The sequence below is a fragment of the Stomoxys calcitrans genome, chromosome 5 (assembly GCF_963082655.1).
Source record: "Stomoxys calcitrans chromosome 5, idStoCalc2.1, whole genome shotgun sequence".
Classification (NCBI taxonomy): Eukaryota; Metazoa; Arthropoda; class Insecta; order Diptera; family Muscidae; genus Stomoxys; species Stomoxys calcitrans.
Window position 1 is genome coordinate 18,478,594 of NC_081556.1, and position 26,235 is coordinate 18,504,828.

Genomic DNA, 26,235 nt, shown 5'->3' on the forward strand with positions numbered 1-26,235 from the left:
GATTGGTTGAAAATTGTATTTACTACGGCCATTTAAGTGGAAATCGGGCGATACATATATATAGGAGCTATATCTAAATCTGAACCGATTTTCATTAAATCTTAAAGATATGTTAAGATCAGTAACAAAACAATCCGCGCCAAATTTTGTGCAGATCCTTTGAAAATTGTAGTTACTACGGCCATTTAATTGGAAATCGGGCGAAACATATATATCGGAGCTATATCTAAATCCGAACCGATTTGGATGAAATCCAGCACATATGATAAGATCGGTAACAAATCAATCAGTGCCAAATTTTGTGCAGATTGGTTGAAAATTATAGTTACTACGGCCATTTAAGTGCAAATCGGGCGATACATATATATGGAAGCTATAACAAAATCTGAACCGATATGGATGAAACCTTGCAGATATGTTAAGATCAGTAACAAAATAATCAGTGCCAAATTTTGTGCAGATCGGTTGAAAATTGTAGTTACTACGGCCATTTAAGTGCAAATCGGTCGATACATATATATGGGAGCTATATCCAAATCTGAACCGATTTGGATGAAATAGTGTAAACATGTTAAGATCAGTAACAAAACAATCCGTGCCAAGTTTTGTACAGATTGGTTAAAAACTGTAGTTACTACGGCCATTTAAGTGGAAATCGGGCGATACATATATATCGGAGTTATATCTAAATATGAATCGATTTTTACGAAAATCAATAGCGTTTCTTCTTGAGCCGAAATAGTGACATGTACAAAATTTCGTGACGATTGGACAATTAATACGACCTGCACCTTGACTACAAAAATATATGGACACACATTTGGACATGGCTAAATCAAATCAGAAAGTAAAGGAATATCGAGAGACCGGGGAGCTATATCAGGTTATAGACCGATTTGGACCATACTGTGCGCAGTTCTTGGGAGTTATAACAAAACAATATGTGCAAAATTCTAACTAAATTAGACAAAAATTGCCGCTTTTAGAGGCCTTAGAAGTCAAATCGAGGGATCGGTTTATATGGGAGCTATATCAGGTTATAGACCGATTTCTATCGTACTTGGTACAATTGTTGGAAGTCATAAGGGAACACCGCATGCAAAATTTAAGCCAAATTGGACGAAAATTGTGGCTTTCAAAGGCTCCAGAAGTCAAATCATGAGATCGGTTTATATGGGAGCTATATCAGATTATAAATCGATTTGTACCGTACTTGGCATTGTTGGAAGTGATATGAGAACACCGCATACAAATTTTTTGACGAATCGGACAGAAATTGCGGCTTCCAGAGGATCAATAAGTCAAATCAGGAGATCGGTTTATATGGGAGCTGTATTAGGTTATAGACCGATTTGTACCGTACTGGGCACAGTTGTTGGAAGTCATGACAGAACACTATGTGCAAAATTTTATCCAAATCGGACGAAAATTGCAGCTTCCGGGGGCTAAAGAAATCAAATCGGGAGATCGGTTTATATGGGAGCTATATCTAAATCTGAACCATTATGGCCCAATTGCAATCCCCAACGAACTACATCAATAAGAATTGTCTGTGCGAAATTTCAAGCGGCTAGCTTTACGTGTTCGACCGTTATCATGATTTCGATAGACGAACCAGCCGGCTGACGAGGCTAGATCGAATCAGAATGTAGAGACGATCCAGAATATATATACTTTATGGGATCGAAGATCAATATTTCGAGATGTTACAAATGGAATGACTAGATTAGTATACCTCCATCCTATGGTGGTGGATATAAAAATGTTAGCTATTTCAACAGAAAACCTGCAAAAGAGGAAAGGAAAGGAATCTCTTTTTTCTAAAAACTTACTCTCTCTTGCTAATAACTTATTTCTCTGGGTGTATATTTCTGCATTTGATAGATTTTTAATTTTTTTGTTCAATTTTTCCAGTTCATACATTTTGTTCATTGTGTTAAATTGAAATTAAACAGCAACCAGTGGCATCACTATTTTATTTGTCTTTGCGTTTCTAGGCCTGCCTCCCTCTTTTTCTGTCTGTGTGCGAGTCCCATGTCATTGAGATAAATTGATGCATTTACTTTGAAGAGTTCCTATGCATTTTAATTAACATTAACTTGAAAGGAAAAAACGAAATAGGCAAACTAATTGAAAATTCTGTAAAATGTCCAGACAATAAGGAAATTAAAGACATTTGATATTTCAGATATAAACGGCTGTGTGCCTATTCCCTGAGAAATGGAGAGTACAACATGTAGTAAACTGTCAGCTCTTTATATCTGCAACCCAAAAAGCATAAGCAGTTGTAAGGCCATAAATCAAAGCAACCAGGGAGTCAGTTTTAGTTTATGCCGCTAAACAGATAAATTTAAATCTACTTAAAATGCCCTCATTGAGTTCTTAGGCCTTAGGGAATGGTATGAATTTCTAGAAGGATGTATCGTCATACAAATTTACTACCGAAATTAGGAGTCGGTGGCCGCTACTTTAAAAGAAAAATTATCTTTAGAGACGAATCTCATGTTTGGCTTAATGGGTTCGTCAAAAGTCCACATGTGCTTCACGAATCAACAATTCATCCACAAAAAATAACTGTTTGATGCGGTTTGTATGCTGGCGACGTCATTGGGTCATACTTCTTCATCGATGAAGCCAAATGTTACGTTAACGTGAATGGACAACGCTACCGTATCAGGCACACTGATTATTTTTGGCCTGAATTGGAAGATAAAGACCTAGACGGCATGTGGTTTTAATAGGTCGATGCCACAAGCCACACAACACATGTTACAATCGTTTTATTGAAGAGAAAGTTTGATGAAGGTGTTATCTCAAGAAATGACCCAGCCGATTCGCTGTATCGTTCCTGGGATTTTACGCCTTTAGGCTATTTTCTATGGGACTACGTGAAGTTATTGCTCTTTGCCAACATGCCAACGATGTTGTATCAATGTGAAAAACTAAAAATCCTAAGAAACGGCGGGTCACTCTCGAGTCCCCCTTTTTATCATATACTACACCACTACTTTGAAACAGCATCTAAGTATATTTGTTTGTAACACCCAAAGAGAAGAGATAAAACCATTAAATAGTATAGCCAATAGATTCAAAACTACTATGTATCTGATTTGATTTAAACAAGTCCATCTACCTATTCGTCTATCTTTTCGTATGTCTGACTAGTATACCGATCGACTCAGAACAACTATTTCATTCGATTTGGAAATGTTCTTCGAGCTGTCCGTACGCCTGACTTTTTGTCTATTGTGTACAAAGTACAGACCGCAATTTTCACCCAATTATCTTTCAATTTGGCATAGATAACTTTTGAGGCCTATAGACGAAGACATTAAAAGAAAACGGTTTAGATTTTGATAAAGCTGCCATATATATGTTCCCCCGATTTGGACTAACATTACAATAAAGTAAGAATTTGATTTACAGTTTTAACAAAATTCAGTATGAAGGACTCTACTACGACTCTCTAGATTTGTGGTGTATTTATTTTGATATAACTCCCGGTCTGCAGGCGGACAAAATGCGATTGTATGAATTATTTGAAGACCGAATAAACTTAGCGCAATATTTTGTTCTATGACTTGACATGTCAAATCTCATATGTCATTCTAATCGCATTATTCCTTATCCTTATCGGGCTACATGTTCGCGTGGTAGAGTTTAAGCAGGGATACTCCCCCCCCATTTGACCTCAAATTGGATGTTAGAAACTCTATATAGCACACTTCTCTCAATTATCTTCATCTCTCTTAAATTCGCATCTTTCACAGATTGTTCAGCTTGTTCGTTCGGAAATTTTGCCTGTCAGGCGGTCGCCAGACCTTAAGTCATAATTTTGAATAACAGATATATACTCTTCTTCGCTAATATGGTTATGGAGGAAGAACCGGATGTCAAGGACTAGGTCCCTTCATGGAATATCAGGCGGGTTCTGTACATTTGTATCCATTATTCTCCTGATCGGTCAATATAACCGTTCGGGGAGATTTGGGAATGGCTTGACTTTAAACTTAAAAGTCAGAGTCAAGTTGTTTTGGATAATAAAGGGTGATTTTTTAAGAACTATAGGAAAGTTCAAAAAAAATCACATACAATTCAGAAAAATGCATGAAATCTTTACTCGAATCGATAGTACGGTCCATATAATGTTTGAAGATTATTTCATGCATATGTTGACCGTGACTGCGCCTCAAAAGGTCCATCCAAATGCAAATTTTGCCCATGAAATTTTGCAACGAGTGCAATCCGATTTAAGTTTAAGCTCAATGATAAGGGACCTCCTTTTTATATCCGAGTCCGAAAGGCGTGCCGCATGGCGACACCTCTTTTGAGAGAAGTTTTACATGGCATAGTACCTCACAAATGTTGCCAGCATTAGGAGGGGAAAACCACCGTTGAAATTTTTTTCTGATGGTGTCGCCAGGATTCGAACGCAGGCGATCAGGGTCATAGGCGGCCATACTAACCTCTGCGCTACGGTGGCCTAAATGCTTCATCCGCTTAGTCCAATTTCGGCATACTATTTCCAACATTTCGGCCGATATTTCACAAATAAATGCTGTAATATTGTCTTCCAATACGTCAATTGCAGCGGGCCAGCCCGTATAGACATGAGCTTTAACATAGCCCCACAAAAAATAGTCTAAAGGCGTTAAATCGCACGATCTAGGGGGCCAATTGACCGATCCCGAACGTGAAATAAAATGTTCACCGAACTCGCCTCTCAATAAGTCTATTATTACGCGTGCTGTGTGGCATGTGGCATTCGTCTTGTTGAAACCACATGCCATGCAATTCAAGCTCTTACTTTTTGGGCAAAAAAAAAAAAAGTTGGATATCATCTCACGATAGCGCTAACCATTCAAAGTTATTTTTGAAGAAGTACGGTCCAATGATGCCACCAGCCTATAAACCGCACCAAACTGTGACTTTTTCTGGATACATTGGTAGCTCTTGCAATGCTTCTGGCTGATCTTCACTCCAAAATCAACCATTCTGCTTATTTACGTATCCATTGAGCCAAAAATGAGCTTCGTCGCCGATGAACTTTTTTAACAGAGCACGCATTTTGATAACAAAATACAATAGTTTGTCAGCGTTCTTCGTTTGTAAGACGATTCTTGGTTAAATTAAAGACCAAACTGAAGATGTTTGACAGTGAAATAAAACACGAAACGTGCGTAAGCTGTTTAAACCAGAGTTGCCAAAAAGATAGTAGCAAAAAAATCACCCTTTTAAACAAACGCACTTTTAAAACTTCCGACAAATGAGCGAAAACAAAGTTCTGCATCATCTGTGTCTCCACGACCACCTTTGAAGTCAGCATATGTACGTTTTATTATCATTAACCATGAAGCGTAGTCCCCGTAACACTTTTTCAGCCATTGCTTCGCCTAAATGGTGTTTTTCTCATACCGAATCCAAACACGGAATTACTTTTGATCTGATTAAATTTTTGTTTTTACTTTTAAATCATATAAGTAGCTTTAACTATGTCTACGTTACCAACAATCTAAAGCAGGCGTAACGATTAAAAAAAAATATTTAAATAACTGCTATAACCGCTATAAACGGTAAACCCATTTTTTATTACTCAAACAAATTGCAGAGTTGATAATAAAAAAATATTTTCGATTTTATTACCTATAAAAATGTAAATTGATAAACAATTATTGACTGCATTAATGGAATTGAGAGAGACACATAGAAACAAATAAAATGCTGCGCCATAAATTAATTTCAATTTCTAAGCGAGGGCGCAATGGAATAACCAAAACAAAACAAAATCAACGATGGAAGAGCGACTCGAACAAGCACCAATAGTAAATAAAAAAGAGAGATAATTTAATTAATTCTTTAAAAATTGAAATTCATTGGAGAACAGAAGATGAAAATCAAAACAAAAAAGAGACAAAACGTATGTTGACTCGTATGAGCTTCAATGGTGCCTGCTAGCCGTCATATAGCCACAAACATAGGGTGAGCAACGTGTTCTGTCAATGGCTGCGCTGGGGCTAAATCGAATGCTGAGGTTTTGACGTTGAACACAAGTCAACTTTGGTTTTGCTCACAAGGCACAGTGTTGCAAGTGCATAACATAAATGGAGTCATTGTAAAACTCCAAAGTAATGAAAGAAGAGCATTTAAATACGAAAGTATAGAACATGATGATGGAATACCCAGGTGACACCATGGGGAGGTCAGTGTACACAATTGGGATGAGGGAATAATCAAAATTGTTCTGGATTTTGACATGTTAAAGCAGCTCAGACCCTATTAACCCATTAGCGACCAATGGGTTGAAAAAAACTCTGGAAAATAGAGCTGTCTTAGTAAAATTCTAGCTCGAGTTAGTAAAGAAGTATTCCAAAGAAAATTGGATTGGCGTAAAATTCAAATTTTGCCCATGAACATTCCACTAAGGAACAGGGGCAAACTTCTCACATATCAATGAGTGCAGTCCGATTTAAATTTAAACTCAATGATAAGGGGCCTCCTTTTTATAGCCGAGTCCGAACGGCGTGCAGCAGTGTGATACTTCTTTGGAGAGAAGTTTTATATTGGTATAGTGCCTCACAAATGTTGCCAGCATTAGGAGGGGAAAACCACCGCTGAAAATGTTTTCTGATGGTCTCGCCAGGATTCGAACCCAGGCGTTCAGCGTCATAGGCGGACATGCTAACCTCTGCGCTACGGTGGCGTAAAATGGACGAATTAAATTAGTTTGAAACAATTTTTTTCCAGTCTTATAAGGTCATGTCTTAGAGCAAAGATCCCTGGAGATTGCCTGTCTTGGCAACAGCATGCATATAGTAAGCTCAAGTCCACTGAAAGAGCCCATCATGATCAAGTCGGCTACATGGAGGGTTCTCCCGATGTCAATGAATATAAAATGGTAGCGACAGGCTTGGGATCAGTAGATATACAAAGATGGGTCAGCAGAGCAACACCTCAAGGAGGTGTACTGTCTCCTCTACTTCGGAATAAAGCCATTAACAATATATTATTGTCTATGAAAGAAAAAGGTGTAAAAGTGGTCGCGTATGCTGGTGACGTGATTATTATGGTTGGAAGAAAGATACTTCAGGAAGCTCTACGTGCAACAGCAAAGTGGGCTACCCCAAGTGGTCTAGGTATAAAACCGTGCAAGACAGAAGTAGTTCTTTTCAGCAGGAGATACAAGTTACCTACAGTGGCACCTGTCTCCTTGGGAGGAGAGAATGTTCCATTTACTGAGAGTACCATATACCTGGGTGTTTCGCTGGACATTAAACTGAACATCAAATCCAACATTTTTGAGAAGGCAAGAAAGGCAACTCTTGCTCTATATACCTGCAAGAGAGCCATTGGCAAGAGATGGGGGTTTAGAACGCGTGTCATGCACTGGTTATATACTGCAGTTGTCAGACTTATAATGCTATTATGTATTTGAAAATATATTATAATATAAAAATTCACGATAGAGCGCCACCTATATGTGAAATTTAAAATTATAATACAGAAAGCCCAATACAAAAAATCCTTATACAGAAAATCCTAATACAAAAGTAATAACAACCAAATACAAATATGAAAAAATTTTAACATAAAAAAAATTCAAACACCACTATGACGAAAAATTAAATTATTATAAAAATCAAATTAAAATACAAGTCGTAAAAGAAATATGGATGTCGAATTTAATTCATCACTAATAGAAGAAATAGGCACACTATGGTCAACTAAGAAAAAGTGGGATACAACTGTTTACAGGAAATATAATTTGGACCACGCTCTTTTCGAATTTATAATTTGGAGTTCTTAGTAGTAAAGAAACTAAGATATTGGCCATTTTTGGCAAAATGTGGTTATTTTTCCATATGATGCCCCATTTTCACAGTAAATGGCCCACTGTGGCAAACTAAACTGGAAAATAGTGGGCTAAAACGGTTTACAGGAAATATAATATGGATCACGCTCTTTCCGAATCTATTCAACTTGGAGCCCTTAGTATTAAAGAAACAAAGATATTGGCCATTTTTGGCTAAATTTGGCCTTTTTTATATATGATGTCCCATTTTTCCAGGATAATGGCCCACTGTGGCCAACTGGGAAATAGTGGGCTGAAACTGTTTACAGGAAATATAATATGGACCACGCTCTTTTCGAAGCTATTCAATTTGGAGCCCTAAGTATTAAAAAAAAACAAATATATTGGCCATTTTTAGCAACATTTGGTAATTTTTCATATGATGCCCCATTTTGCAGAGATAATGGCCCACTGTGGCTCAAAATTGAATACAATCGGAAAGAGCGTGGCCCATTTTATATTTCCTGTAAACGGTTTCAGCCCACTATTTATCAGTTGGCCATAGTGGGCCATTTATTTCGAAAAATGGGGCATCATATGAAAAAATTACCAAATTTAGCCAAAAATGACCAATATCTCGGTTTCTTTAATACTTAGGGCTCCAAATTGAATAGAATCGGAAAGAGCGTGGTCCATATTATATTTCTTGTAAACGGTTTTAGCCCACTATTTCCCAGTTGGCCATAGTGGGCCATTTATTTCGAAAAATTCATTTATGGTGGTGGGTCAAAAAATTCATCTTATGGTCGTGGGTCAAAGTCATTAAATTCCACTTTTCTTCGCAAAATAAAATAAAATAGTAAGAAAATGATTTTTTTTTTGTTGTAAAAACATAGTGACTTATGGAACAATAAGAAAATTTTTGTCTTGATTTAAAAAAAAAACAATTGTTAAAAAAGTTTAAAAAATAGTTCGTCAATTTAAATGCTTTAAAAAATGAAATTTTATCCGAGTCGGACCAGGGACTTGAGGGTCAGGAGTTAATGGTTTAAAGAAAATTTTCTTAATTTTTAATAAATTATTTTTGGTTTTTATGAATTTCAAAACTGCACCACTGTACGCCGCTAACAACAATGTTTACGTTGCAGTCAGCAGCGAAGTTAAGCTATGCCACCACATATTAAAGAAGAAAAGAGCAAATTGAAGATTGAATGAACGATTGTTTTGGTTTTTGGATTCAGTTGAAATCGTGGCGTCGTGGTATAAAGTTGTTGCTTACTTGCTGGGAATTTTTCTATTCTTACAAAGCGAAAAATGAGTGAATTGTGGAGATAATGAAAAAAAATGCAGTGAAAATACCATGGGATTAAGTTAAAGGGAAAAGTTCAAAAAAAAATCCACAAAAAATTTGTGGTTCTATAAAAAAATTCAAACATAAAAGGAATTCAAATTTCGACATTTAACTTGGGGCCTTAAAGCCAAAATAGTGTTTTTATTATAAAAGAGAAAAAAAGTATTTTTGTTGTTTACCCAAAATGAGCAAGAAAATGTGGAATAAAATTTTCAAAACCAAATCCAGTAAAAATGCAAAAGCATTGGCAGCAGCCAATAAAGTCAATAAACGTTGCAGTATTTATGAGGAATACCAGCAATTGAATGCAGCTTTGGATTTAACGCTTAGTGAAAAATCGCCAGATAATTCTGTTACAACCAGCCAAACTTTGGCAATCACAAATTATGATGATAGGCCTTTGCCTACAAGCACGGCAGCTTTGGCTAAGACGGAGGGGGAAAATGGAAAATCTACAAATCAAAAGAGCACAATAAGCAAAGTGGTTAAAAGCTTTACATTGAAACGTTCACAAAATACAGAAAAGGATAATGCAACGACATTACCTGCAACAGGTCCTGTAACAGAGTTGCAAAGCGAAAATGAAAAGCCCAACTCTTCGCCGCATACATCATCATCTGCCAGTGAGTTCTTGTCTTTAAATGATATATCACAGCATGGCTTTAATCTCCAAAACAATCACAATTATGCTAATAACAATAAAGTCCCTATATTGGCATTAAGTTGCAATAGCACTGACAGCACCTCTGGACCCGCAACCACTTCCAGCGGCATTAGCAACAAAGAAATCAATAGCCCAAACAACTGCATAAACCGCAGCAAGTATATTGCTGATGATGATGATGATGGTGGTGGCAGTACAAGCCTTCTTCATCATAGCCATGCAAATGTTGTTGGCCATGTTCGCACTACTACTGCTGCTGCTGGCAGTGGCAGCAACATCAATAGCTTCTCAAATTGTGATGCCTCATTAAGTCATCAACTAACCGCAACATTTAACCATGGAACAAGAAATATTTTAGAAAATCGCAATTTTAAACGCCATGAAAGTCTAAATGAAAATGAAAAATTTGCATGCCACAAACTCATTTCGAACATGACAGCTTCAGCAGCAATAACAAGCAGCAACACTTCATTATTGCCAACAATAACCACAACAACAACACCAACAACAACATCATTATCATTACCATCTACATGTAATGCAACATCAAAGCAACGTCTATCAAAAATTGTTATTGTTGTCAGAAAATTGAATAGCTCTGCAACAACTTCCGATCTAACCACTAGCAATAGCATGCCACATAAACCTAATCCAAATGCCATTACTACTAACTCCATTACTAACCTGGCTGCCATTACTGAGAATGAGGTAGTCAATAATGTTGCCACAGCCAACAACAATGGTAAATGATTTTGCTTTTTTTTTTTAAGCCAAAAGAAAAATTAATGATTGATTGATTGACTGACTGATTATGAACTAATTAAGTATTGTCTCAAGTTGGAAAAATATGTGGTTACCAGATAATCGGTACTTTCTAAAAACCAAAGATTGCAAAAAAGGGCTTAAATAAGGATCTCGAAAATTGTGGCACTAACATTCCATTAAGGAACACGAGGATATCTCTTTCATATAAAAGATTGCTAAACGATTTAGGCTTAAGCTCAGTGATAAGGAAGTCCTTGGTAATCCCCGGTTTATGGCCAAGTCCAAGGGACACCATTGAGTAATGATGTTTAACGTGGTCGAAATCCTCACAAAAATCCGCCATCTTTACTGAAGACATAGCTTAGGTTATAGTGCCACTCTGAATTTAGACTCACTTAGACCGAAGGATTCGGACCAAACCCTTTGATAGGAATGAAAACAACGATTCTGGATTAGTAGTCCGAGCTACCAACCCAATTGCTGGGGTTTCTACTAAGAGAAAAACTAACGACCAAAAGAAAAACTAACGACCGCATCCACGTCATTAGCGTCATGGGCGTATATTCGCGCAGAGATTCGAATGTCCGTCCATGACGTCCGCCATTCGAATTTCTGCACGCATATTCGCCCATGATGCTAAACCTCTGCGTTCGAATCGTAGTTAGAACATCAGAAAAATATTTCAGCGGTGGCTATTTCCACATTGGGTGGTGTTTTTGATGGTGGGGTGCGTTCGTACCCTACTCTTAAATACCTTCCATTTGATACCCATATTGTCCCAATCGGTAAACATGTCCGTTCAGGTGGGTTTTGAGATGGGGCGTCCCCCTAGGTTAGTTGACGCCAAAATTTTATACCACCTTCGTGTTTTGGGGGTATTATGAGGTGGCATACAAAATTTCACTTAAATCGGTGCACGAATCGCCGAGATCTGACGTTTTTCCCTTCGGATATCAAAAAATGTAGTACTCTATTTTCACCGGAGGCCTAAACTTTATCATCTGTGAAAATTTCATAAAAATCGTTTCAGCTGTTTTTGAGCCTATACGGAACTGACAAACAACCTAACAAACAAAGCGCAGCAATTTCATTTTTATATACAATAATAGAAGAAGATACCAGCCGCTTAAATATCGATTTCCCGATATGACTACTCGAGACCATAATGCGAAGCGTGTTAATAAAGGCAAATTTTTAGCGGAATCCATGGTGGTGGATACTGAAGATTCGGCCCGAACTTAGCATGATTTTACTTGTTTTACTTGATATTAAGGACTTTTATACCCTCCACTATATATTGTAACAAATTTTTTGCCAAACCGGATAGAATTTGCGCCCTAAAGAGGCTCATGAAGTTAAGATCCGAGATCGGTTTAATTACAGCTTTATCAAAACATAGACCGATATGGCCCATTTACAATCCCAACCGACCTACACTAATAGGAAGTATTTTTGAAAAATTTCAAGCGCCTAGCTTTACTCCTTCGAAAGTTAGCATGCTTTCGACAGCCAGACGGAGGGGCATGGCAGAATCGACTCAGAACGTCAAGAGGATCAAGAATATATATGTATTTTGTTGGGTCTCAGATGCGATTTGTTACAAACTGAATGACTAAATTGGCATACCCCCATCCTATGGAGGATGGTATAAAAAGCAGATTGCATGAGATTAAAAGAAGAAAGAATCTAGACCCTGCTTATCTCTATCCACAATTATATAGCATTTATATTGTCCCTAAAAATTACTTCAGACCAGGAACAACTGTGGCAAATACTAAAACCTCAACACAATAGAAAAATAATTTATAGCATTTTTGTCATTCCGCGCATTAGTGTATATACGACAACATTTGAAGTCAAAAAGCAAAGTTGTATTGTTGTTTCTAATGCAGCGGATTCCACAAAACATTATGTCATATTTGGTTCCTTGAATTAAAGTAAAACATTAATTTGGCTATCAATACATTATTTTGAATATGACAATTATCTGTTAATTCTAAGGGTAGAAATTACAGCTGTAGTTTGAATATTAATTTAACGTTAGATGAATTCAAATGAACTGGCGTCATATTTATTTAAGCCCTATGAATTTTCAATCATTTTATAATGATCAATAATAGTTTCTTACTTCCTGTTGTAATTGGTATACTAGAATTCTAATTTTTCATGTACAACTTTCAGGAAAATCAATAGTAAACGACTTATATTTTTATACATCTTGGCTTTTTACAATTAAGAAAGCATTTTCATTCAATAATATTCTTTAAAACTTGTTACTGAGCAACACCAGCTTTGAATGCATAATTCAACTTCATAAGGATGGGTACTATTACAACTACACCATTTTCAAGTGCAATTCAGAAATTTAAATTTTTAAGTCAGAAATTCAATTTCCAATTCAGATATTCTATTTGAAATTCAGAAATTCCATTTGAAATTTAGAATAAGTCAATTGAAATTCAGATATACCATTTGAAATTCAGAATAAGTCAATTGAAATTCAGATATTCCATTCAAAATTCCGAATATTTCAAAAATTCAGAACATTGTAATAACTAAAGACTATTAACTAAGTATGTAATAATTAAAAAATGTTTACCACAACATAAAAATGTATAGACGGTATGGGGCATTCAATCGGTTTTCTCAAAGTGGGTGGACATGAATAACCAGTTTTCAGAATTTGTTTTAGTTGATGTTCTATGTTTCCATGCCACAAAAGGCTGGAAGAGATATTTCACTGTCTCCTGCATCTATTTTAAGGTTGGCTTCATATTCACCTCAAATGAAGGCTATTGAAATATTAGGGAGTAAAATTAAAACCGATGTGAAATGTCATATGCATACTCCGATCGTGGTACTTTCAAATACTCGACAGCAGCGATTGCACCTCCAAATATTGGACAGTCATAAACGAAGCTGTATTAACTATTAGTGTTGGCGACTGCAGTCGCGCCATCCATCATTCTTCAACATTCCAGGAAGAAGCTCTATCGCTGGAAGATATAGCTTTTGGATGTTAGCCATTTTCTTTTTTCTCATTTCTTATTGCAAAACTTTAAGGTTCGTATCTATGTTATTGTTTATTATTATTGTTGGTATCTTTATTTTAATTTATTAATGTTAATTGTTTTCTTTTTATCCTCAAGTTTTTGTTTCAATGGAATAACTTCTTATGATCTTTGTAATCTTAGAAAATTAAATTAACCAAAACATTTCCGAATTATAACATAGTTCACAGTTTTTTATATCCACCTACGTAGGATAGTCATTCCGTTTGCAACACATCGAAATATCAATTTCCGACCCTACAAAGTATATATATTTCGGATCGTCGTAAAATTCTAAGACGATTTAACGATGTCCGTGTGTCTGTCCGTGTGTCTGTCCGTCCTCTGTTGTAATCACTCTTCAGGCTTCAAAAATTGAGATATTGAGCTGAAATTTGGCAGAGATACGTCTTTTTGATGCACACTGGTTAAGTTCTTGAACGGGCCAAATCGGATCATATTTGGATATAGCTGCTATATAGACCGATTTTCTGATAAAGGGTCTGAAGCCCATAAAAGTTGAAATTTGAAACAGTGAGTTATTTTAAGCCTCACGACATCTGACCTAAGTACGGTTCAGATCGGAATATAAATAGATATAGCCGCCATATAGACCGATCTCCCAATAAAGGGTCTGAAGCCCATAAAGCTTTATTTTTTCACATATTTCGCTGAAATTTGAAACAGTGAGTAGTTTCAGGCCTCTCAACACCAAACCCAGATATGGTTCAGATCGGACTATATTTAGATATAGCTGTCATATAGACCGATCTGCCGATAAAGGGTCTAAAGCCCATAAAAGTTAGTTTTAGGCCACCCGCCATCCTACCCAAATATGGTAAAAATAGGATTGTATTTAGATATTGCTGTCATATAGAGTCCGGTTAAGGGTCTGAAGCACATAAAAGCTTTATTTATTAACCGATTTTGTTGAAATTTTAAATAAAAATTTCAACAGTGACTTATATTTATAAGAGCACTCAATGCCCGTGCCGAATTTGGGTGAATAAGTTATCCAATTTTCATCGGATTGTGACGAAAGTGGGTTTACATATATACTCTAGGTGGTGGGTATCCAAAATTTGGCCCGGCCAAACTTAATGCCTTTATACGTATTAATCATTACATTGTTCTGAATTTCAATTGAAATATTCTGAATTTTAATTAAAATATTCTGAATTTCACATAAAATTTCCGAATTTCAAAAAAAATTATAGAATTTTAATTGAAATATTCCGAATTTTAAATAAAATATCTGAACTTACATTGAAATATTCTGAATTTCAAATGGAATTTCTGAATTTATATACAAATATATATAAATTGAGCATATATATAACTCTTTTGAATATTTTTTCTTTAAATCCCTCTCAACGATAAATTTTCATATTTATACTCACATCCGTTTTACACTTTCAATGTCTTTATGTATTCAATGATCTGTACAACTTCCAGAAATACTAAATTGGTTAGGTCATACGAAAAATACATCTTTAGACTTGATTTCATAAAAGTTAACTAACTCTCATTCTTGAAGTATATTTATTTCTTTACTAAAAATATGTTAGACATTATAGTTTTCACTTTTGCAAACCTAACAAAAATCTTATATCACCATCCAAAAATGTTCAGTGGTCCAATTGTATCTACTGCCTCAATGATCTATGGTTATATATTAACATCTACCTTAACTAGTAATTAGTTCTTCATTTGTACTTTCATTCTCCCATAAATATTATCGCAGTCATTGTGCCATAGCCCCTTAAGTCTGTCTAACAGTCATCTAGTATAACCAATTGTAGTATTTATCGCTCTACGGGAGTTGTTTTTCGATCTTCTTGGTAACCATCATCAACATCGTTAAACTGATCATTGTGTGCAATTGAGCGTGACTAATGATGAAGTTTGCTACTGTTAACAATGATAATCATTACGATGATGGCAATGCCGATGATGATGATGGTGTCTATCAACATCACCAGCGGCACCATTCCCAATTTCATGCTGCGCCGGAAGAGCTATTTAGCAATATGTGATGGTGTAAAATGTAGCAATTTGAACTTTTTGTTTTATATCTGCTGTACGGCAAGCGTTATGGTGTTGAAGATAAATCGAATGTAATGAATTGGAGGTTATATGATTGGTTTAATTTTGTGGGCAAAATACCATTTGTAGTCATAACAAAGGTTAAGTGTGAAATGAAAAAAACTTAGCTAAAAAAGACCTAAATTACAACTGCTAAAGGTGTCACTCATGCATAGCTGAATTTTAGAGAAAGTCATAAAGAATGAAATGGGCTCCAATCATTCCCATATTTGACGTTCACGGATTTTGTTTCGATAGCATTTCCTGAGTAATAACCACTCAGCTCATAAGGGAAACTTTTAGCTATGGATCTGAACAGTGAAGAGAAGGTCACATCTTTAAGAAACGGTTAAGATTATTTAATACCCACCGTAGTTGGGTCCAGTGTTGCCATTTTTTTTTTTGATCGTCTAGAGGACTAATACTTTGGACGTCTAGAGGCCTAATACTTTTGCATTGGGCCTCACTGTAGAGCTGGCAAACTATCGATATTCGTAACAATCGATATTTTTCAAAACATTTTTTGAGGTCTCAAAGGAAGAAATATTCTCCATCGAATTTCACACAATTTTTACAATAGACTATACATGTAGATATAAAACTTTTAAAGGAAATTAAAATATAAATTTCGAAAATTGTTTTGCTGACACCTTTAAGTGTTATTTTAGCATATGTTCAAATTTAACCAAAATCTCCTACAATATTCTATAGGGTGATTTCTTTGAGGTTAGGATTTTCATGCATTAGTATTTGACGGATCACGTGGGATTTCAGACATGGTGTCAAAGAGAAAGATGCTCAGTATACTTTGACATTTCATCATGAATAGACTTACTAACGAGCAACGCTTGCAAATCATTGAATTTTATTACCAAAATCAGTGTTCGGTTCGAAATGTGTTCAAATTTTGACAAATTTTGTTCAGCGATGAGGCTCATTTCTGGTTGAATGGCTACGTAAATAAGCAAAATTGCCGCATTTGGAGTGAAGAGCAACCAGAAGCCGTTCAAGAACTGCCCATGCATCCCGAAAAATGCACTGTTTGGTGTGGTTTGTACGCTGGTGGAATCATTGGACCGTATTTTTTCAAAGATGCTGTTGGACGCAACGTTACGGTGAATGAACACATTTCGAACCGAGCACTGATTTTGGTAATAAAATTCAATGATTTGCAAGCGTTGCTCGTTAGTAAGTCTATTCATGATGAAATGTCAAAGCATACTGAGCATCTTTCTCTTTGACACCATGTCTGAAATCCCACGTGATCTGTCAAATACTAATGCATGAAAATCCTAACCTCAAAAAAATCACCCTTTACTTAAGGAGCATAGTGTCAAAGGAAGAAATATCCCACATCAAATTAAATTATGAGTCTCCAAATAAATGAAATCTGTAAACACAATATAATTCACATAACTACCATCAATAATATATGCATAAAAACAAGTATCTTAAATTTTGGTAAATTTCCTATTTTCTTTTTAATTTATTGCATATTGTCCCCATAATCTTCACTTAAAGAGGATGATCTCAATAAAAGAAATGTTCCAAATCGAATTTCACTAGAGGTTTCTCAGAAAAAAGAAGTCTGTAGGTGTTACATATATTAGTAAAATATCGAAGAGAGTATGGTGATATTAACACATGCATCAGTATTTTTAGTTTTTTGATAGTTTTTGGAGTATTTTGTTACTTTTATAAAGACTACGTCTAAAAAAGACTATGTACTAAAGCTCTCAAAATTGGGAAAAGGGGGTATCAAAAAAGAGGCTAGCGATATGTTCAGATCGGGTCCATATTCGAATGTTGAGTAGAGCTGGCAAAATATCGATGGCACTATCGGTACTATCGATATTTTATTTTATGTCTGAATATCGTTTGATATTTTTCCAAAATTTTGCGTAATTAAACAAAATTGAGCGATCCGACACTGAATGTGTCCGAAGATACATTGCGCACATAGATGGCGCAATTTTCATCCGATTGGGCTAACATTTTGTACAATTATTTCTCTCATATGCACAGAAAAAAATTTTTGGTTGAGGTAGTTGTAAAAATGGGCGTACCACCATGTGGAGCACAAAATTCCCATGCCATTCATGACTTTCAAACAAAGGTTTATGTCCCCCGGTTGGCCAAAAAAAATTGAATTTTTTTTTACCTTTTTTTAATTACATTAATTGAGACACGTATTACAGTGCAGCAGTACTTATTGATTTATTTCATCATGAAGAAGATGATGTTGGTAGGATAGAGGATGCGTGCAAGACTTCCAAACATGAGATCATGAGTTCAATACTCTGCGGCACCAAAATGATTAAAATTTGTTTTTAAGGGTAATAGTAGAGATTGACAGAGGAAAACCCGAGAGTAGCAGCAAAATGAACAAGACAAAGCAGCGCAAGCCGAACAAAGAAAACAAAAACATCACCATCCGAAGCAAAGCACATGCGTAGGCTGGTTAGATGGTTTTTTGCATTGCTTATGGATATATTGTTGTTGTTATATGTTGGCTTGCAAAGAGTGCCTTTCAAGAACAAATTTGTACTTTGAGTCGTTGAGATACAAAATAAATTGTTGTAGGAAATTTAACAATTTTCTTAGTTGTTTTTTTGACCAAAAGTTGTTGTTTTTCAAAATTATTTTTATCTGTGTAACTTCCAACTGACTTATTTAATTCGGTCTGTGCATTGATATTGCTTCTATATAAATCGATCTCTCGATTTTTACTTCTCATTTTCGTTTGAAACATAGGTAATGGGAAATTAACGATAGTATCGATATCGATTATTAGAAACATCCAATGTTGCGATTATTGATAGTTTGGACAGTAAATACACATTTATGGGCTCAAAACTATCCAAACTTTTATGAACTCGAGATTTTTTATGGGGATATAGGCCATCATTGAACTACGCGTATTATTTGTATAGGCTGTAGAGTGATTTCAACAGACAGACGGGCGGCCATAACTAAATCGTCTACGAATATTACGACAAACTAGAACGCATATTTTGTAGGGTTGAAAATCTAAAATTTGATGGTGGTGGTTATAAAAACATATACCGCAATTTTTTGCTTGTAGAACATTTAGTAGGTCTTGGCAGGGTTTGGTTGGATTTTTATTCAATTTTAATAGGAAATTATTGTCGTAAGTGGCAACACTGGTTGGGTCTTGTACCCAGATAAGATAAGCGCAATTTAGGGCCAAGAAAATTCTATGTCAAATTCTTACTGAAGTAATGCAAACATGAATGAATTTCCAACAGTGTCATTGAATTGAAGTGTAATATCATGTAATGCCGGCATACAAGTAGGTCTATCTGATAACCAGCATTGCTTCTCATATTAATTAATTTTTTTTTCTCAGCCATAATAATTTTGTACTGAAAACTTTGCTGAAGTTCTGTCAGACCCCACACAAAGAGGCGAATGGGAAAAAATCTGCGCTTACCCTAGTCGGTCGCAACAATTTTTGGAATTAATCAGATAATTTTGTCTGGCTACATAACTGACATGCAATGCGAATATTTTGATAATGCAAGCAAAAATGTGTTGCTCTCATAATGGGAGTGATGAAGTAGACGTAGTTCGTCATCTCCATAAACATCTTCATCAGAGCTGCAGTCATAATCAAATTTAGTTAATGTTATGCCCAGGGAATTCATTGTTGTTTATTACATGAATTTTGTAAATTGTTATCTGCTAGCAGTCCAAAAAAATGAGAAAAAATTCTCATTTATTGTCACTTTTTGTTCCATAACAATTTTGTAATCCATTATGGTTTTAGCCATTATAGCTGCCAGCTGGTGGGTCTTTTACATTATTGTTGTTTTCTGTCCCCCTTCCTACCTCTAGCCAAAAAGATTTATGTGGTGCAGTGTAAAAGCCAGAGCAATATTTTTGGAAAGTGGAAAAAATCATCACTTTTTTGGTTTAACCAAAACACAAGCAATACAAAACAAAAAAAAAAGTTTCCCATTTATGTCACCCATTTAGATTTGGTTTTCTTTGTAGCCGCCTTTGCTTAAGCCAAATAGTAACAAGTCGTCTGCTTCATCTTCATGAGATCACCAACAATGATAATGACGAAGATGTGGAAGATGGTGATGATGATTCAAGTTGACCCACAATAGTGCTGGGAGAATTTATTATGTCTTGTATGAATCTTCCTCCCATTCTCATTTGATATTTTACGATTTCTAATTATAAATGAATCTAAGGAAGCCAGTCAGCTTGCATCCATGCATCCATGAGAGGCAGCATGACAAACAAAACACCACAATACCAACATATAGTGTAGAAAGAATATATCCTCCAAGTTTACTAGTAGTCAGGGTAGGGAAATTTTATGCTAGAAATTATTTTTAATAAAAAATTAAACATAGAAATCAATAATTCACAAAAAAAAACTATTATATTTTATGGCACATTAATCTATAAACCCGGGATGCGGAGTCTAGCCCTCGGAGTCGGAGTATTAAGCCGAAGTCGGAGAGTGGTTCGGAGTCGGGGCTTACGTGCTCAACTGCGACTCCGGCCTCAAAAAGTCGACTCCGCAGCCGTCGCCCTCAGCTCTGAAGATCATGGGACCCCACTATAAGTTTGCACACCTTTACTCCTTTGACATTATTTATTTCTAAATAATCGAAGGCCACCGTTGCGCAGAGGTTAGCATATCCGCCTTTAAAGCTGAACGGCTGGGTCCAAAATTTTCAGCGGTGGTTTTCCCCTCCTATTGCTGGCAACATTTGTGAGGTTCTATGCCACGTAAAAACTTCTCTCCGAAGAGGTGTCGCACTGCGGCACGCCGCCCCTTATTACTGAGCTTAAAATTGAATCAGAGGGCACTTATGGCATAAGTCCCCTCCGCAGTGGACGGTGGTTTAGCCAATCCAAAACCTATGATTACCTAGTGTGGCACCTGGCGCTTGAGAGGGCGGGTCTACGCTGTATGTTGGAGAAGATGCAGAGTATTGCAGCGGTGCTGATATCGGGGGCGAGGAGAAGCGCTTCAAAATGGATGCACAGAATACGATACTTGATCTGAGAACTTTGTACTTGGAGTGTGCGGCGTTAAGGACCGCTTAGTGAGGCACCGGCCCTTGAGAGGGCAGGTATTACGCGGTATGTTGGAGAAGGTTCAGTGTATGACAACTGTGCCCATATCGGGGGCGAGGAGGAGGGCTCCGAGAGCAGCAATGAATGCGATACTTGATCGGAGACTTTTACACTTGTACATGGGTTGAGCGGCATTGAGGACTGCCCCCAGACTGAGGGATTCAGGGGCATGGCGCTCTTCGCATTTCCAGCATTCGTTTTTTCGGCGGAAGGTCTCTGGTGTGGAACGACAACGCGGCATTGGCGACGCGATGGACTATGTGAAGGACGTATCCTTCTTTGACGGTGGTGTGGAAGTTACCTTCTTAGGGAGGGAGCTTTGAACTTTGGGCGACCTCTCATTCTCGGGCTCCTATATTTACAGGATACAGCGGGTTCAAGCTAGATGGTGGCAACGGAACAGGGATTTTTGTTGAATTCCCAGGAATTAGGGAGTCCTATAGACTTGTTAAAGGGTCCAGGCTTACATTTTTGGGATTTTCAGAATCTTGTATGTGAACCTGAGTCAGAAATTAGGGAGTTCTATAGTCTTCCGGAAGGGTCCAATGTCTTTCAGGCTCAAGTTTTTGCGATCCTTAGGGCGTTGGATGTGATCTTGAGTCAAGAGCGGCGGCCCTCTCAGACTGTCGCAATTGAAGTGGCCAGTCAAAAGGCGCTAAAGGCCCTGGCTGCGGGTTATGTAAGTCGAGTCTTGATGGGAATTGCAAGAAGCGTCTCGGACGTTTGGGGGCCGCTGTTAGATTGTGCTGGATTCCGGGCGAGGAACGAAGCGGCCAACGAGCTGGTCAGGTTTGGATCTCGGATGGACTCTGCAGGCATGGGCTAGCGCTGGGTGCTGCAGGGTTGCTAAGGCTTTGCGAGCAAAGTTCTACGGAATTAGGATATCGATTGTCTATGAGCAGGGAAAGCTCGCCCTTGGATTGTTGGTGGCAGTCCTGAGCGGCCCCTATGATGTCAAGTTCAAATTTAAGTCTCGTGTCATGGCAGCTATAGTATCATTCGTCACCGTTTGATGTTGTCGAGACGCCTTTCCCGGTCAATTTCACTTCCTGTAAGACGGTAGTATCTGCCTTGTGCTTCTCCAATAGATCCGCCAGTGCGTACACTGCACCTTCTCTATGAAGATTTCGGACATTCCAGGTGCAGATCCGCAGATCATAGTCTGTTTTCTTCATTTGCGTTGTTCTTCAACGTTAGGGAGTCCGGGTTTTCATTCTTTTGTTTCTCAGAGTAGTCCTTTTAGTTTTCAGGGTGGGGGTCACTAGCACACTGCTCCAACCACCTGAGTTATGTGAGATCGCACATATATCCCTCGACGTCGAGAGCCGCTTGCTCCAAGATACAACGTTTGCCTCCAGCCGCCCTTAACTTGGGAACAGACGCTGATATTGGGCATTGGCTATTCGAAGGCGCCAATAACATTGGCACTCAGTATTTAAGTAAAAGGCAATGGCACCTGTCCCCTAGCTGAGACACAACTCTTGAAATCGCTGACTGTCCGCCGCAGCATTTGCGATTATAGATTTAAAGCCACAAAATTTAACCATTCCAAGTTTGAATATTTTTCTAAACCTGATCATTTGCTCCTCTATAAATTAGCACCAAATGTTTAAACACTTTTTAAGGAATTCAAACAAATGTATGACTCATCCAGTTTTTTGCCACTTACAATTGGTGTTGAGTATTTTGCATTGAAGATCATCATCATCAACAACAGCAGATGCATCAGCATAAATATATATCTATGTTGAGTCTAAGACAATCTGTGGCCTCTTAGTTAGCCAGCCAACTAGCCTGTACGTCTCCATAAAGCTCATTGTTTTAGTAGATAAGCCATACAGTGTGATGAAGTTACTGATACTTATGTTGATGTTGATGATGCACTTTCGGGTGGCGAAATGGTCAATGATCTTCTTAAAATATATTTAACAAGATTTTCCTACTGCATATATGTATGCATATGTTTCAGCAGTGAGGCATTGTGCAAATTGATTACACTCATTGCCCATCGGAATGGCTCTGGGCATAGGCTCTTCCCCCATGGTGTAATGCCTATATGAAATCATAGAGGAAGTCTTTGTTTTTTTTTTGTTTTCATTTGGCCCCCATAAAGAAAAACATAATAAAAATGTTTGTTAGCATTTCAACAAGATTTGTCTAATTAATGAAAATTTTGATTTATATGAGATTTATGATGGGGCTTAATGCTTCAATGTTTTCATATTGAGTTCCATACAATTTTCTATGGTCGTCAGCTTATAAATCTTATCAAAAATTAATTATTTTTTTATATTTGTTAGAGTTTAATCGAAAACATAATATTTGGCTCGAGTCACTTTCTAGAGCAGGAAGTTGGGGGAAATGTAAAAAGTGTGAAGAAAAGTAAAAGTAATAATTGAGATTATTTCCTTTATTTTGGAAAGTTTTATTTAGAGATCACAGACATGTGTTGTCGATAAAATGAAATTGAAATTTCGAGTGTCATGGTATATTTGATTGAAACATATTTGTAAAGAAATTTTTTTGGATTTTTCTTGTCATCGAAAATTTGGTAAAAATCCCAATTTTTTGAGTATTTGAAAAAAAAAATTATTTTCATAGGAACTTTGTCTAAATTTGATTTTAAGAGTCAAAATTTACCATATTGAGAAATATTTGCGGTTTAGGGGGTATTTCGGGTGTAGGGTGTCCACCCAGACACCCATTTGGCGGATTTTGGGAAGCCCCCGAAGCACCCGACCCCAACCATAGAAATCATGTTTTGTTTTTGGTGACTGTTAAAATGAAAGAAAATTTCGAACGAATCGCACAAAGAATGTCCAGTTTTTTAAAATTAGGCTAATGAGAAGTGCTTTTTAAACATTTAGACTTAAATATCATATTCGTGCTCCACTCCCAAATCCCTTTTAATTTGAGCCCCATACTGTCATGGTCGGTAAATATGAACCGATTGGATAGTGTTTTGGGGCTGGGGCGGCCACCGGCCCTGAAAAAAGATATCAAATACGTTTTTTACTCTAAAATACCTTTGATTTTAGCTTCATATTGCCATAGTCCGAAATTAATTTCGGATTAGGGGGTGCTTTAGGGCGTACCCCAAAACACTTGGCTTTTAATTTCATATTCGTAATCTACTCCAAATACCTTTCATTTGGTTGAGGGGGTGCCCCCCTGTGCTTCGATCTGATTTTGTATGTCAGATTCGTAATCTACGCCCCAATACCTATCATTAGATTCCCATATTGACATGAAAGTCCAATATGTCTGTTTGGAGGAGTTTTAGGGTTAGGGCGGCCCGCTGGGTACTTAGACTCAAATTTTAATGCCATATTCGTATTCTACTCCAATACCTTTCATTTGATACCCATAATCTTACGATCGGTATACTTTTCATTTTGGGTGGCGTTTTTGGGGCAAGGGGAGGGTGTCCCCTCCCTACTGTAACCTACACAAACAAACAAACCGAGTGCCATATAGTTGTGATTGGTAAATTTGGATCGTTATTGTGGGGGATGGGTGGCCCCCTATACTTCGACGTAATTTTTTATGTCAGATTCGTAATATACTCCCGAATACCTTTCATTTGAGCCCCATATTGATAGGAACGTTCGATTTGTCTGCCTGAAAGAGTTTTGAGGTTAGGGGACCTGGATACTTGGATCCAATTTTTAATACCATATTCGTTTATACCTTTCATTTGATACTCATACTGTCCCGATCGATCCACTTTTGTTTTGCTTAGTGTTTTGGGGATAAGGGGGAGGGTCTGCCCCTCTTCCGACATCAAAAAATTGTAAAACCTATTGCTCCTTCCTGAACATATTCGTAATCTACTCAAAAACACCTTTCATTTGAGTCCCATATTGTCATGATCGCCCAATAAACCTATTTTTGGGTTTGGGGCGGCCCCTCAGTTACCAATTTCTAATATGAAATTCGTACTCTACTCCTGAATACCTATCATTTGAGTCCCAATCGGTCCACATTTATTTTTGGGTAGTTCTTTTGGGGTCAGGGGGAGGGTCTGCCCGCTTCCGATATCTAAAAATTATATAGCCTATGTTTTCTTTCCAACACAATCTGTGAAAATTTCAAGTTAATCGGTTCAGCCGTTGTTGAGTCTATACGGAACAAACAAACACAAATTGAATTTTATGTATAAGAATTACTTTCAAATTATTTTCTAAAATATGTCGCATGAATTTACAGTAAAAAAAATGTAAAATTTTATTTCATCAAAAAAAAATCTTGTCGTCTTTTTTGTTTGGTTATTTCCAAACTTTAAAGCGATTCTATGTAAATTTTGCCGCATATTGAATTCCGCATTAATTTGGGCATTAGCGAAACATGCTGCGAGTGACACATCCGTCCAAAAGTTCTTAAAACATTTGTGCTGTTTTCAATTTCGACAGTCCACTTTGTTGGCGGCATAATGCGTGGTGGTATGAACAACAGCATGTTGCCACAAAAGAAAACTTATGTTGAACAACTTGTGGATTTCGACATATAATTCCAGGAAGATGTTTCTGTTCTAGTAAAAATATATGTTTTTTGGAAACAAAAAAATTCATACCGCCCAACAAAAAAAGAAAAACACTAAAAATATGATCACAAAAATACACATGTTCGCACCAGTGTATAGTATCTAGACTGCCCGAGTGACCTTTTTCCATAAGCAGAGCCTTTATAAGACCGAGAAAGATGAGATCTAGTGATGTTGTAATTTGTCTAGAATGCATAAATTTAGTACTTGAAACAAAAAAAATATGATATTGGCCAAGTGGGGGCATTATTTGTACTTGATTTATGTGCTTAAGAAATAGTTTTCCAGAAACCAAGAAATAAGAGAAGTAAGTCATTTAATCACCTTACTAAATGGCTAAAACAACTGGTTTTTACTTGCCAACCAAACTTCAATGCTCTCAATTTACCCACATTTCTACTAGGTATACAAAATTAAGGCGAATAATTAAATTATTAACAAAAGCTCCACGTTCTGCTGTTTTATAACCCAGAGATTCCCATCTGCGGTCATATTTTGAGAACTCAGGAGGAATGTGACCTGTTAAAAAATCATTAGTCTTGGCTTCTTTGGAAATTGAACTGATATACGATATACCTACTTAACTGTTGTAACAGTGTGGCGCATTCAAATAGGAACACAGAAGTAATTTTTTTAAAGAAGACATATTTTTGCAAAAGACAACTCCAAAACTTCCAAAAAAAAAAATCAACAAATGAAAAATTGATTTAATTTTCCATGAAATTAATGAATATCACAAATAGACAAAATGGAATGACTACATTCCGTTTGTAAACACCTCGATTTAGCCATGTCCGTCCGTTCTTCTGTCGAAATCACGATAACGGTCGAACACCTTGAAATTTTGCACAGATACTTAATATTAAT

The 26,235-nt window shown here is 36.8% G+C and overlaps 2 protein-coding genes and 1 long non-coding RNA gene across 10 annotated transcripts in view; 2 read left to right on the forward strand and 1 right to left on the reverse strand.

The window, feature by feature from the left end:
• LOC106084327 (general transcription factor 3C polypeptide 3) overlaps window positions 1–26,235 on the reverse strand; it is a 237,951-nt gene that overhangs the window by 155,048 nt on the left and 56,668 nt on the right. The gene's annotated exons all lie outside the window — the stretch shown is intronic.
• LOC106084326 (mucin-2) overlaps window positions 1–26,235 on the forward strand; it is a 198,202-nt gene that overhangs the window by 126,974 nt on the left and 44,993 nt on the right. Inside the window, exon 1 of one of the 8 annotated variants that reach the window (XM_059368631.1) lies at window positions 8,988–9,763. The exons of 3 other annotated variants lie outside the window; for them this stretch is intronic. In XM_059368631.1, coding sequence (XP_059224614.1) covers window positions 9,325–9,763 — 439 coding nt within the window. In that variant the 5' untranslated portion in view covers window positions 8,988–9,324. 4 more of the 8 variants (XM_059368629.1, XM_059368630.1, XM_059368632.1 and 1 more) reach the window with 4 other exon arrangements.
• Window positions 18,735–19,525, forward strand: LOC106084334 (uncharacterized). Its single transcript, XR_001220797.2, has 2 exons — window positions 18,735–19,017; window positions 19,075–19,525. It is a non-coding gene; the product is annotated as an uncharacterized LOC106084334 (long non-coding RNA).